Below are 12,445 nucleotides of genomic sequence, written 5' to 3' on the forward strand. Positions count from 1 at the left end.
TAAACACAGGGTCTCACTCTGTCACCCAGGCTGCAGTGCAGTGGCCTGATCACAGCTCACTGCAGCCTCTACCTCCCAGGCTCAAGTGATCCTCCCACCTCTGCCTCTCAAGTAGCTGGAACCACAGGCATATACAGCCATGCCTGGCTAATTTTTTTTTGTTTTCTGTAGAGGTGGTATCTCCCTATGTTGCCCAGGCTGATCTCGAACTCCTCACCTAAAGCAATCCTCCCACCTTGGCCTCCCAGAGTACTGGAATTACAGATGGTAGCCACTGCTCCTGGCCTACTTTCTTTTATTTTGCTCACATCTCTTATATGTGTTTGAGTATGAGTTCTTTTCCCCCTCATCCCTAATGTGTTGTTTTTTAAAGTTGAACACCAGAGGCCTTCATTTTTTGAGCATTTTACACTTTATTTCCTTTTTCTGTGCACAGATGCATTACCACAGAGAAATTTGTAATTTAAATCCTATTGACAAAAGACCATATTATATACCATTTGGCCCCTGCAATAAAGAGAAACAACATCTTTTTATATAATCACATTATTGTAACTTATGTTATACATTGTCATATAACACTGGTAAGATGCTTCTTATTACATATAGTGACAAGGATGCTATGAGGGAATTTTAGTATTTCTTTCCTCTCCCTCCTCTCTACCCTTAAATATATATACTCATCTTAGTGCTGTGGCCATGTAACAATTCCATTAGATAAAAACAACTGTTTAATTTTGCTGATACAAAGCAAGGAGCCCAGACATCTTTTGTATTTTTTATGCACATGTATGTGTGTGTGTGTGTATATATACATGAGTGTGTTTTATATTTTATATATAGGCCATTTTTGGGTAATTGCTGAGGATGTGGTTTAACGAATTCAGTTGGTATAGATGGAGCACACCAAAAGTCTGAAACAGAAAAACAAAACTAGTTTTATACCATTTGGTTTTAGAATGGCTAGTCTAGTAAGCTTCTTCCCAAGGGTCTTTATGTGGATATGGACCTTTCAGGACCAGAGAATTTCTGCTGCCCTTAAGTGGAATGAATGGTAGAGTACACTGGGGACAGCTGATGGACTTTTAACCATCTTGGATGAAAAGAAAGATGTCTGTTTTCATTTCTTTGTCTTTCATTGCAGAGGATTTATGGATGACTTGGTGTAACTCCAAATGCCTCTTGGTGTTTCTTATTTGCCAGACTGAGAGAGGGAAAGTTGGGACCTAGAAGACAAAGTTACTTCTCATTCATCCTTCTGTTATTAAATATACATTGGTGGTTAGAGACACTAATTACTTTCAAAAGCTTAAAGGGAAAGGTAGCCATTCTTCACTTCTCTTGATTGGATGAATTAAGTAAAATAATGCCGTTAGTTACAAGGAGAGACCTCTAATTCTTTTGCTCTCTGAAACTCTCTCTCTCTCTCTCTCTGTCTCTGTCTCTCTCTGTCTCTCTCTCTCACACACACACACACACACACACACACACACACACACACACCCTAAAATGTATAACCTTTTTTTTTTTCTATTAGAGATGAGGATGACATCAATGATGTGACTTCTATGGCAGGGGTCAACCTTAATGAAGAAAATGCCTGCATCTTAGCAACAAACTCTGAATTGGTTGGCACACTCATTCAGTCATGTAAAGATGAACCATTTCTTTTTATTGGAGCTCTACAAAAGAGAATTTTAGACATTGGTAAGTGTAGAGTTATGATTATTGACCTGATAGAAATGTCTGTTTGAGGGAAAATATTATCAAAAGAGATAACCTGGGTTGGTTGTCCTGGAACTCTGAGGCTTAAATAAGATTCTAGAAATAATCAAGATTTCATGGGCATTACAGAAAGAAGTAGTTTATTTTAAAAATTATTAATATAACATGGTATTGGGTTTGGTTAATATTTTACTCATATTTCTTAATGGAGGAATAGTGGAATATATTTTTGCATGAATATATAATACACTATTTTTTTTTCTGTCCTGTTCCTTCCATAGTTGGACTTTTGGCATATATATGTACAAATGCACACTTACGTTACATGTTTGTGTTTATGAAATACAGGGACATCCAAAGAAAGTAACTCCCTTTCCCTTTTCTTAACCTTGAAGTTTAAACCCATTCTTACTTTAAAAAACTAGATTAGAGTCTTAGGGTCCTCTCTAGGCCCAGGAGTAGTTGTTAGATAGCTGCAGTGTGAAAGAAAATGTAAGAAAACACGGCCAGACACGGTGTCTCATGCCTGTAATCCTAGCACTTTCGAAGGCCGAGGTGGGCAGATCACATGAGTTCAGGAGTTTGAGACTAGCCTGGCCAACATGGTGAAACCCTGTCTGTACTAAAAATACAGAAAATTAGCCAGGTGTGGTGGGGGAGCGCCTGTAGTCTTAGCTACTCGGGAGGCTGAGGCATGAGAATCGCTTGAACCCGGGAGGCTTCTTCACCTATGTCAAATTTTTGGGGCCAGTACTAATGAGCTTCAAATATACTTAAGTAAGACCTTTATATTTTATAACGAAGGCTTGATACAAAAACGTGAAGGTTTCGATTTTTATAGACCTATGGTATATTTAAGGACTACAAAGTTCATTATTATTACAGTTTTTAGGTCTACTTCACAGGTACTCAGTAAATAAATGTTTTAGCTGCTGTATGCTATATAAATGACCAGGGTTTTCTTCTTCTTCTTCTTCTTTTTTTTTTCCTCAAGATGGAGCCTCACTCTGTCACCCAGGCTGGAGTGCAGTGGTGCCATCTTGGCTCACTGCAGCCTCTGCCTCCCAGGTTCAAGTGATTCTCCTGCCTCAGCCTCCTGAGTAACTGGGATTACAGGCACCCACCACCACACCCAGCTAATTTTGGAATTTTTAGTAGAGACAGGGTTTTACCATGTTAGCCAGGCTTGTCTTGAGCTCTTCACCTCAGGTGATCCACCCGCCTCCCAAAGTGCTGGGATTACAGGCGTGAGCCACCGTGCCTGGCTTACATTTCTAATTTAAATCGAGAATACATTATTATGAAAAACTAGAGCTTTCAAGTCCAGAAGAGCTGATTGTAAAATGTGTTTGTTTTCTATTTGCTTGTGTTTCCCTCCCTCCCTGTCTTCCTTCATTCCTTTGCTTCTTCAATTTTCTTTTTTGCATATGTATTTTGTATTATACAGAAACCAGTTCCTTAATTTGGAAACAAGTCTCAGCACTAAACCTTCCTGTGATGGCTTGGGAAATCTATTGGTAGCTTAACTCCTTATTGCCATATAATTATCTAGTGCTTTGGTAAAATATAAGTAGATACTTAGTTTTATCGGTCACCCTCCCTTCCGATTTTTTTTTTTTTTTTTTTTTTTGAGACTGAGTTTTGTTCTTGTTGCCCAGGCTGCAGTGCAGTGGCGCAATCTCGGCTCACTATAACCTCCGCCTCCCGGGTTCAAGCGATTCTCCTGCCTCAACCTCCCGAGTAGCTGGGATTACAGGCGCCCACTACCATGCCCGGCTAATTTTTTGTATTTTTAGTAGAGATGGGGTTTCACCATGTTGGCCAGGCTGGTCTTGAACTCCTGACGTCAAGTCATCCACCCGCCTTGGCCTCCCGAAATGCTGGGGTTACAGTCGTGAGCCACTGTGCCCAGCCTCCTTCCAAATTCTATTTCCAGTGTGGTTTAAACCTTGATTATATGATAGAAAATTTTTTGGCATTAAAAGCATTTTTGATCACTTAGGACAGGGATAAGCAACTTTTTCCTTCAAAGGGCAGATAATATTTGCCACTTTTGTAGGTTATATGGTTTCTGTCACAATTGCTCAATTCGGCTGTCATAGTACAAAGTAGCCATAGACAATGTGTAAACAAATGGGCACGGTTATTGTCTTAGTCATCTTGGATTGCTGTAACAAAATGCCATAAATTGGATGGCTTAAACAACAAATGTTTATTTCTCATAGTTCTGGAGGTTGGCCATTTGAGATCAGGGTGACAGCACGGTCAGATTCTTGGTGAAGGCCTTCTTTCTGGTATTCAGACAGCCATCTTCCTGCTGTGTTTTCATGTGGCAGAAAGATAACTAGCTAGCTCTCTGGTCTCTTCTTAGGGCGAAGGCAGTACTTTTATGACCTAATTGTCTCCCAAAGGCCCCAACTCCAAATACCATCTCACTGGCATTAGAGCTTCAACATGAATGACTTTTGGGGAGATGCAAACATTTAGTCCATGCAACTGTATCCCCGTAAAACTTCACTTACAAAGAGTGATCAGATTTGGCTTGTTGGCCATAGTTTGGTAACCTCTAATTTAGCACAGTAAGGGAACAACTATTTGCATTTTTACTTCTTTTTTACATAAATATTTATTTTTGGGATGTGGTCTTGCTCTGTTGCCCAGGCTGGAGTACAGTGGTGCTATCACAGCTCACTGCAGCCCTAACTTCCCAGGTTCAAGTGATCCTCCTGCCTCAACCTTTTGAAGTAGCTGGGACTACAGGTGCGCACTACTAAATCTGGCTAATTTTTGTATTTTTCTGTAGAGACAGGGTCTCACTAGGTTGCCCAGGTTGATCTTGAACTCCTGGTCTTAAATCATTTTCAGTTCTTAGTGATGAAGTACAAACCTGTCGAATAATATGGAAAACTTCAAGAATTCTTACTTCTGAATTAGCTAAGCTTTTTTTTTTAAAGTAGGATCATAGAGTGAATGGAGTTACATATTTCTAGGAATGCTTTCCATTTATAATAAAATTCCTTCCTTGTAGAATAGGTCAGAACCAAGGCTGTTTCTTAAAAATAGAAGTTACAAATTTACCCAAAGATTTTCTTTTTGGAAAAAGGATTTTTCTACTTGAATAATGTTAACAGATAAAATGCCAGTGTTCTTTTCTTTTTTTCCTAATTACCTAAATTAAATTGCACGTTCAGTAAAATCATATAACTAGTGTGCAAGCACCAACTAGATCTTAATCAGTTTTGTTGATTTTGTTAAAAAGGGTGTTTTGTTTTAAAATGGGAATTTTTCTACAGTATTTTACTTTGTAATTTTTAAGTTGTATTTTATTACCAATTTAGTGAAGACATTACAACATTTGGTTGTTCCCTAAACCCTGGAATTGTTTAATCTCAGCACTTATTTCCAATATTTAAAAGATATGTGTGTTTTTATGTTGGATGAATTACCTCTGTTTTATGAATACATATGAAATTATTTTCAGAGGTTCTTCTTCAAACACTAAGGTGCCTTGCACCTGTAATCCCAGCACTTTGGGAGGCTGAGGCAGGAGGATTGCTTGAGCCCAGAAGCTAGAGACCAGCCTGGGCAACATAGTGAGACCCAATCTCTACAAAAATTTAAAAAAGTAGTTGGGCCTGTTGGCTCATGCCTGTACTTCTAGCTACTCAGCAGGCTGAGGTGGGAGGATTGCTTGAGCCTGGCAGGTCAAAGTTGCAGTGGGCTATGATTGCTCCACTGCATTCCAGCCTGGGTGACAGAGTGAGACCCTGTCTCAAAAATAATAATAATAGGCCAGGAGCGGTGGCTTACACCTGTAATCCCAGCACTTTGGGAAGCTGGGGCGGGCAGATCACTTGAGGTCAGGAGTTTGAGACTAGCCTGGCCAACATGGTGAAACGCCATCTCTACTAAAAATACAAAAAAAAAAAAAAATCAGCCAGGTGTGGTGGCGCTTGCCTATAAGTAATCCCAGCTACTTGGGAGGCTGAGGCAGGAATGTTGCTTGAACCTGGGAGGCAGAGGTTGCAGTGAGTGGAGATTGCACCACTGCACTCCAGCCTGGGTGACAGAGCAAGACTCCATCTCAAGAAAATAAAAATAAAAATAAGAAATAAAATTGTACTTTTTCTTTTATAGAAGGCCCCACTATTTGTTTATGCTGAGGGTTTTAGTTTAATTTTTATTTTTTTTGAGATGCAGTTTTGCTCATGTTACCCAGGCTGGAGCGCAATGGTGCGATCTCAGCGCACTGCAATTTCCGCCTCCCAGGTACAAGTGATTCTCCTGTCTCAACCTCTCGTGTAGCTCGGATTACAGGCATGCACCACCACGCCCAGCTATTTTTTTTGTATTTAGTAGAGACGGGGTTTCACCGTGTTAGTCAGGCTGGTCTCGAACTCCTGACATCAGGTGATCCACCTGCCTTGGCCTCCCAAAGTGCTGGAATTATAGGCGTGTGCCACCATGCCTGGCCTATGCTGAGGGTTTTATTAAAGTAGAGTTGACTTTGTAGAATTTTTTTCCCTGCCTGAATCTGAGATTAGAGAGGATTTCAGCTTTGTTACAAGTAATGAATTACATTTTGAAGGGTTGGTTTAGGAGAAGTTGATTAATTTTGTATCTTCCTATTTGCTTTCATTATATAATATCAATGTATTTGAGTTATTGACTTTTAATTCAAGCATATTTTTTCTGTAGTTCACCCTTTGATGAGAATATAAGAGTATATTTCAGGAAAATTAGAATATAAAATCAAACTATAATATTTTAAAAATTCATGTGTATATGTTAAAAACAATCACAGTAGTGCTTTTTAAAAAGCCTATTTAAAACAGATTACCTAATTGCCTGTATCTTTAGATTTAAGCCTCTGTTGATATAAGTGGTTTCACTGGGGCTGAGAAGTACTATTTAAATACGGACAAGGTTGATTTATAAATGAAATTCTGACTCTTTTGAGTACGTGGTCCAAATTGTTTTCCTGAAACTTTCTTGCTAGTTAGCAGAAGGAAGAAGTTTGATTTTTTTATGGAAAGGAAATCTAGTGAGAGAGAAGTTATTCAGATAGGTAGGTGAAACGATGAGGTTTTGAACCCATTTGAACTTGTAAATTGACTACTAAGTGAATATATCAGAACATCAGTTAATGCAAAGTAAACATGATTGGTAATAGACAAAAGGAATATAGGTATGTCTTGTAGACAAGGCATTAACAGAGACTCACAATCTGAATTCATTTAAATAAATGTCATAAATTGTTAACAGTGTCAAACAGGGCAAAATGTAATTTTCTATTTTTTTAATTACTAAAATTAACAGAATATGGTACTAATTTCTGCAGTTACCATTTTCCTCCCTGAACAGTAGACTTGATTTGTGTTCTTATTAACTTTGTCCTATAAATGACCTTGCAAGGAGAATGATTCTAGAGGCTAAGTGAAACAATGTCTATATTTTCTGAGGCTTCAGGCTAGGTTTTATTAATGTAATGTCTAAGATCTTTGAAGTTGTGACTTTACTAGGAAAATCATAATCTCCAAACCTTTATTCATAATGGGTATGACTTCCAGGGGGAACAGAATACCTGCTGTGCTAATTATTTCAATTATCAGCCACTACTAAAACACGTAATGGATTTTCTCTGCTTCTGCAGGTAAAAAGCATGACATTACAGAACTTAACTCTGATGCTGTGAACTTGATCTCCCAAGCAACACAGGAACGACTACGAGGCCTTCTAGAAAAACTGACTGCAATTGCTCAGCATCGAATGACTACTTACAAGGTAAAGGAAATCGTTAAAGAAGTATAAACTCTCGAGTGTTATAGGTAGTCTTTTGGGCGTGGATTGATATTCTAAACACGTTTTTAAAGGAATGGTTGAGGCTTATATTTCATATTAGTGGAAAATCAAAGTCTCATTCTTATTTAGATAAGCTTACATGACAAATAAAATTAAAATGGAGTTTAAAATGATATTAAAAGCTTCTGTGTCACTGTAGATTGAAATATGTATCTGTTCTGCATGAGGCTTCTCTTAAGCTTTTGATGGGGAAGGAAAGATATGTTAGAATGGAATATTGGCTACTTGTGTTCTCTTCAGTGTTCTGCACTCTCCTCGCATTCCTGTTCCTTTTTTTTTTTTTGCCTTTCAGTTTTCCAGAGATTGATTTATTTTAAAATAAATTTTATTGTATATATTAATATTTAAGGTATACAACGTGTTAAAGATACACATGTATAGTAAAATTATTACTATTTAGTTGAATAAATTAACATTTCCATTATCTCAAATCTACCCATTTTCTCCCCTGTGGCAAAAGCAGCTATAATCTACTCATTTAGCAGAAATCCTGAAAACAATATATTACTAACCATAGTCCTTATGTTCTACATTAGATCTTTCCACTTGTTCATCCTCTGTTCCTTTTAATAAGTTAAATGATTGCATTGAGTGCTCATATTGATGCTACTAAGTGTTATTGGCTACTTTTATTAAAAAAACTAAATACGGGAATAGCTTGTATCCCTAGTGGTATGAACCAAATGACTTTCTGTTATCAAGGTAAAATAACTTGATGTAGTTTTGGAGGAGGGCGAATATATTGGGTGATTAGGGATGAAAAGAGAAGGTAACCTGAGTTGAAAATAAATAAATAAATCAGATAACTGTTTCCCTCTTTCCAAGAAATGTTTATAGCTAGACTTTGAACAAGATGGTATGTAGGTAACCTTAAGAGATTTTGAATTTGGAAGAATGGTCATTGCCGTGATATCCTAGTCAAAGGTTAAAGGAAACTAGGAAATTGTCAGCTACTACACCACCAGTAAGTTCCCTGGAGGAATCATATTATTTTATTTTTTTTTCCTTTCCATTTAGAACTTTGGAAAAACTACATATGATTGCCGAGGTCCTCACTTGCATAAATCTTTGTGAGAATTTGCTGGACTGACTTAGGAATATGTGATCAACAGGAGAAAAAGCTATAAAAAAACAAAAAATTAATATCAGTATTTTATAATTCCTAGAAACACACAAAAATAAATAAAGATATTAATTTTGTGTTTCTAGGAATTTTTTCATTTCTCCTAGGTTATCTAATTTGTTGGCATAGGACTGTTAATAATACTGTTTTGTAACCTTTTATTTCTGTAAGGTCAATGGTAATGATCCCCCTTACATTACTGATTTTTGTTATTTGCACCTTCTCTCTTTTTCTTCTTTGCTAGTAAAGCGAATGGTGTGTTGATTTTGTTGAGCTTTTCAAATAACCAACTTTTGGTTTTATTAATTTTCTGTTTTTCTATTTTTGATTTCGTGTATCTCCACTCTAGTTTTTGTATTATTTTCCCTCTAAGCTTCAGGCTTAGTTTGCTCTTCTTTTTTTTTAGTTTCATAAGATGTAAAGTTAGGTTTTTTATTTGAGATCTTCCTTTTATAATGTAGGCATTTACTACTATACATTTCCCTCTGAGTACTGCTTTCACTGCATTCCATAAGTTTTGGTATGTTGTGTTGTCGTTTTCATTTATCTTTAAATATTTTCTCATTTCTTTTGAGATTTATTTGATTCTTTGTGACTGTAGAGTATGTTGTTTAATTTCCAAATATGTGGGAATTTTCCAGTTTTCCTTCTGTTGTTGGTTTCTAGCTGCATTCCGTTGTGGTCAGAGAAGATACTTTGTATGAATCATTCATTTAAAATGTACTGAGGCTTGTTTTATGACTTAACATACATTGTATCCTGGAAAATGTTTCATGTGCACTTGAGAAGAATGTGTGTTCTGCTCTTGTTTCATAGATGTCTGATAGATATAGTTGGTTTATAATGTTAAGTCCTCTGTTTCCTTATTGATCATCCATCTGGATATTCTATTCATTATTGAAAGTGCAGTATTAAAATCTTCAACTATTGTGGAGCTCTATTTTTCTTTTTGTTTTAGAGACAGGGTCTCACTCTGTCATCCAGGCTGGAGTGCAGTGGTGCAATCATAGCTCATTGCATCCTTGAACTCCTGGACTCAAGCACCCTCCCACCTCAAGCCACCCTCCCACCTCAGCCTTTCCAGTAGCTAAGACTAACAGGCGTGTGCCACCACACCCAACTAATTTTTTTTTTTTTTTGAGACAGGGGCTCACTATGTTGCCCATGCTGTGGAATTGTTTTTTAAACAAAATTCTGTCAATGTTTGTTTGCTTCATATATTTGAGAAGTCTGGTTTGATGTGTATATCTTCTTGATGAATTGACCTTTTTATCAATATATAATAATGTCCTTGTTTGTCTCTTTTAAGAGTTTTGTACTTAAAGTCTATACTGTCTGATATTACTTTCTTTTGTTTGTTACTTGCATGGAATATCTTTTTCCATCCTTTCACTTTCAGCGTATTGGTATGGTTTCAACTAAAGTGTAGACAGCATATAATTTGATCATTTTTTAAAATTCATTCTGCTAGTCTCTTTGAAGAGCTTAATCCATTTACATTTAAAATGTAATTACTGATAAATAACTTCTTTTTTGCTATTTCTTTTCTGTATGCCTTATAAGTTTTGTGTTCCTCACTTCCTCTGCTGCTTATGTTTGTTTTTGTTTTGTTCCATTTTGATCCCCTTCTCATTTCGTTTTGGATATATTTAGATATCTTCTTAGCAGTTACCATAGAGATTACAATTAACATCCTAAATCTACAATCTAGTTTGGATTGTTATCAGCTTACTTTTAATTTTGTGATGTGGGAAAATTATAGACATATTTTTGGCTTTTTACTATAACTCTTTAAAGTATCTTACAGTTTTTCAAACTTGGATTCTCCCTACTTCTGCCTTAATCACACTGTTGTTTCAGACATACATGAATACCTTTTTTAGTAGAGATGGGGTTTCGCCATGTTGGCCAGGCTGGTCTCAAACTCCTGGCCTCAAGCAATCCACCCGCCTCGGCCTCCCAAAGTGTTGGGATTACAAGTGTGAGTCACCACGCCTGGCCACGTGAGTACATCTTGATTTATAGTAGGCAGTTTCTGTATAAAACATAATAAGTATAATTTACAATGGAATGGAATTTTTAAAGTAATATTTATTGAATGGCATTCAAAGCTCTATTGTGTATAGCTTTCAGCTGGAATTCTTTTGTTGTATATCAGTAGCGTATTTCCAAACATTTAGTTGCACTAGGCAAAATGGATGGTATCTCCCCCACCTAGAAGACCTCACTAAGTTAGCTTGAAGCTAACACTTCCTTAACCTGCTGTCTTGTATACTACCTATTCTGACTGATTTTCCCGAGCTTTCCTTTTCCTGCACTCATTTGTTAATACAGCTAATGCCACTGTCTACATTTGCGTATATAGAAAATAACAAAAGATTATCAGCCCTTTTAAGTCAAAATAATTATCATTTGGTTATATTTGGATTCAGTTTGAAATCACCATTATTTTGTAGACTTTGTTTGTGATAATCTTTATGTCACAGCTTTAGCCCTGTCCTTATATTTCAGTTCATCCCTGATAGGATTTATTTTTATCTGTACAGGGTAGGAAATTCTACTCCATAGATTTTATAAAAGTGAGTTACTCTTTTTAAAAAAGTGAAATCCCCCCATCTCTTTCCACTCTTGAACATCCATTTACTTTTGATAATCTTTCACCTGGTTTGATATAATTCTTTAATCATTAGTCATAAACTGAGATCTAAGTGAATAAGTAGAAAGTGACATGTAGTACAGAGCTTTTGATCTGGCTACCAGGTGTTTTCCCACTGAAGATATGTTATAGTCGCCTATATGCCTATGGCCCTGAAGAAGCTTCATTCAATGTTTTCCAGTTGAAAGGTGCTATTTGGGTTGCTTTAGATGGGATTCATTTGATGGTGTTGATATCATTTGGTCTGGGTCATTACATTTTCTTGGCTAAACCATTTAATATGCAGTGGCCTTAACATTGTAAAGCCCTACTCTGTTGGTGCATGAAGTCTTCAGTTAGGCCAGCTGGGTATATAGGAAGGAACATAAGATTGGGGTTGCTGTTGTTTAAATAAGGTTATAGACTTAATATGAATAGGGAGGGCACTCATTTGTTTAGTGATATGGAAGAAAAAAGGATGCGAATGTCAGAGGTCATTGTATATGAGTTGGGGGAGAGAGGGGAAGGAATCTTAGCATGGGAATATGATTGGGCTAAAATTTAAAAAGTCTGTGACCCTTTTTAATTTAGTATTTGCTGTCCTTTTTAAATTAAATCCCATCATTAAACCATTTCCAGAGTGTCTAAACACAAAAATGGTAAAGATTAAGTATTTAAGAAACCACTGGTTATTATATTTAATCTCTATGGTTAGCCTATAATGTATTCCATATTCTATCTTGTGTTATTTAACTTTAAAAACAGTTGAGAATTCTTTTTGTATTAAACATGAAGTAAAATAAGTAGCACTAATATATCCTTGTTCCTTAAACTATGTAATACTCTTTTGATCTAGTTAAATACCAACAATAAAAATTTAATTTAAAAAGAATCTTGGGCATATGAAATCCCTCAGTCCCAGTTAATTGAATCAACCATAAGCAGGGGGATAAAACAAAGATGGGAGTGGTACAGTACTCATGATTTCCAGGCCAGGCACTGACTGTTGTTTAAAGACATTCGGTTTTTCTACTATACAGTTTCTCTTGAATATCCGAATTACTGAGATGAATAGATGGCAAGATGTCTTAAACATTGAT

General features: G+C 36.5%; 1 protein-coding gene across 2 annotated transcripts in view; it reads left to right on the top strand.

Moving 5' to 3' along the window:
• TAF4B (TATA-box binding protein associated factor 4b) overlaps positions 1–12,445 on the top strand; it is a 167,111-nt gene that overhangs the window by 88,799 nt on the left and 65,867 nt on the right. For both annotated transcript variants that reach the window (XM_003830272.6, XM_034943437.3), the window contains exons 10-11: positions 1,538–1,707; positions 7,379–7,509. In XM_003830272.6, the coding sequence (XP_003830320.1) occupies positions 1,538–1,707; positions 7,379–7,509 (301 nt within the window). The remainder of the gene's footprint in view (positions 1–1,537; positions 1,708–7,378; positions 7,510–12,445) is intronic.

The sequence above is a fragment of the Pan paniscus genome, chromosome 17, assembly GCF_029289425.2.
Source record: "Pan paniscus chromosome 17, NHGRI_mPanPan1-v2.0_pri, whole genome shotgun sequence".
Taxonomy (NCBI): domain Eukaryota; kingdom Metazoa; phylum Chordata; class Mammalia; order Primates; family Hominidae; genus Pan; species Pan paniscus.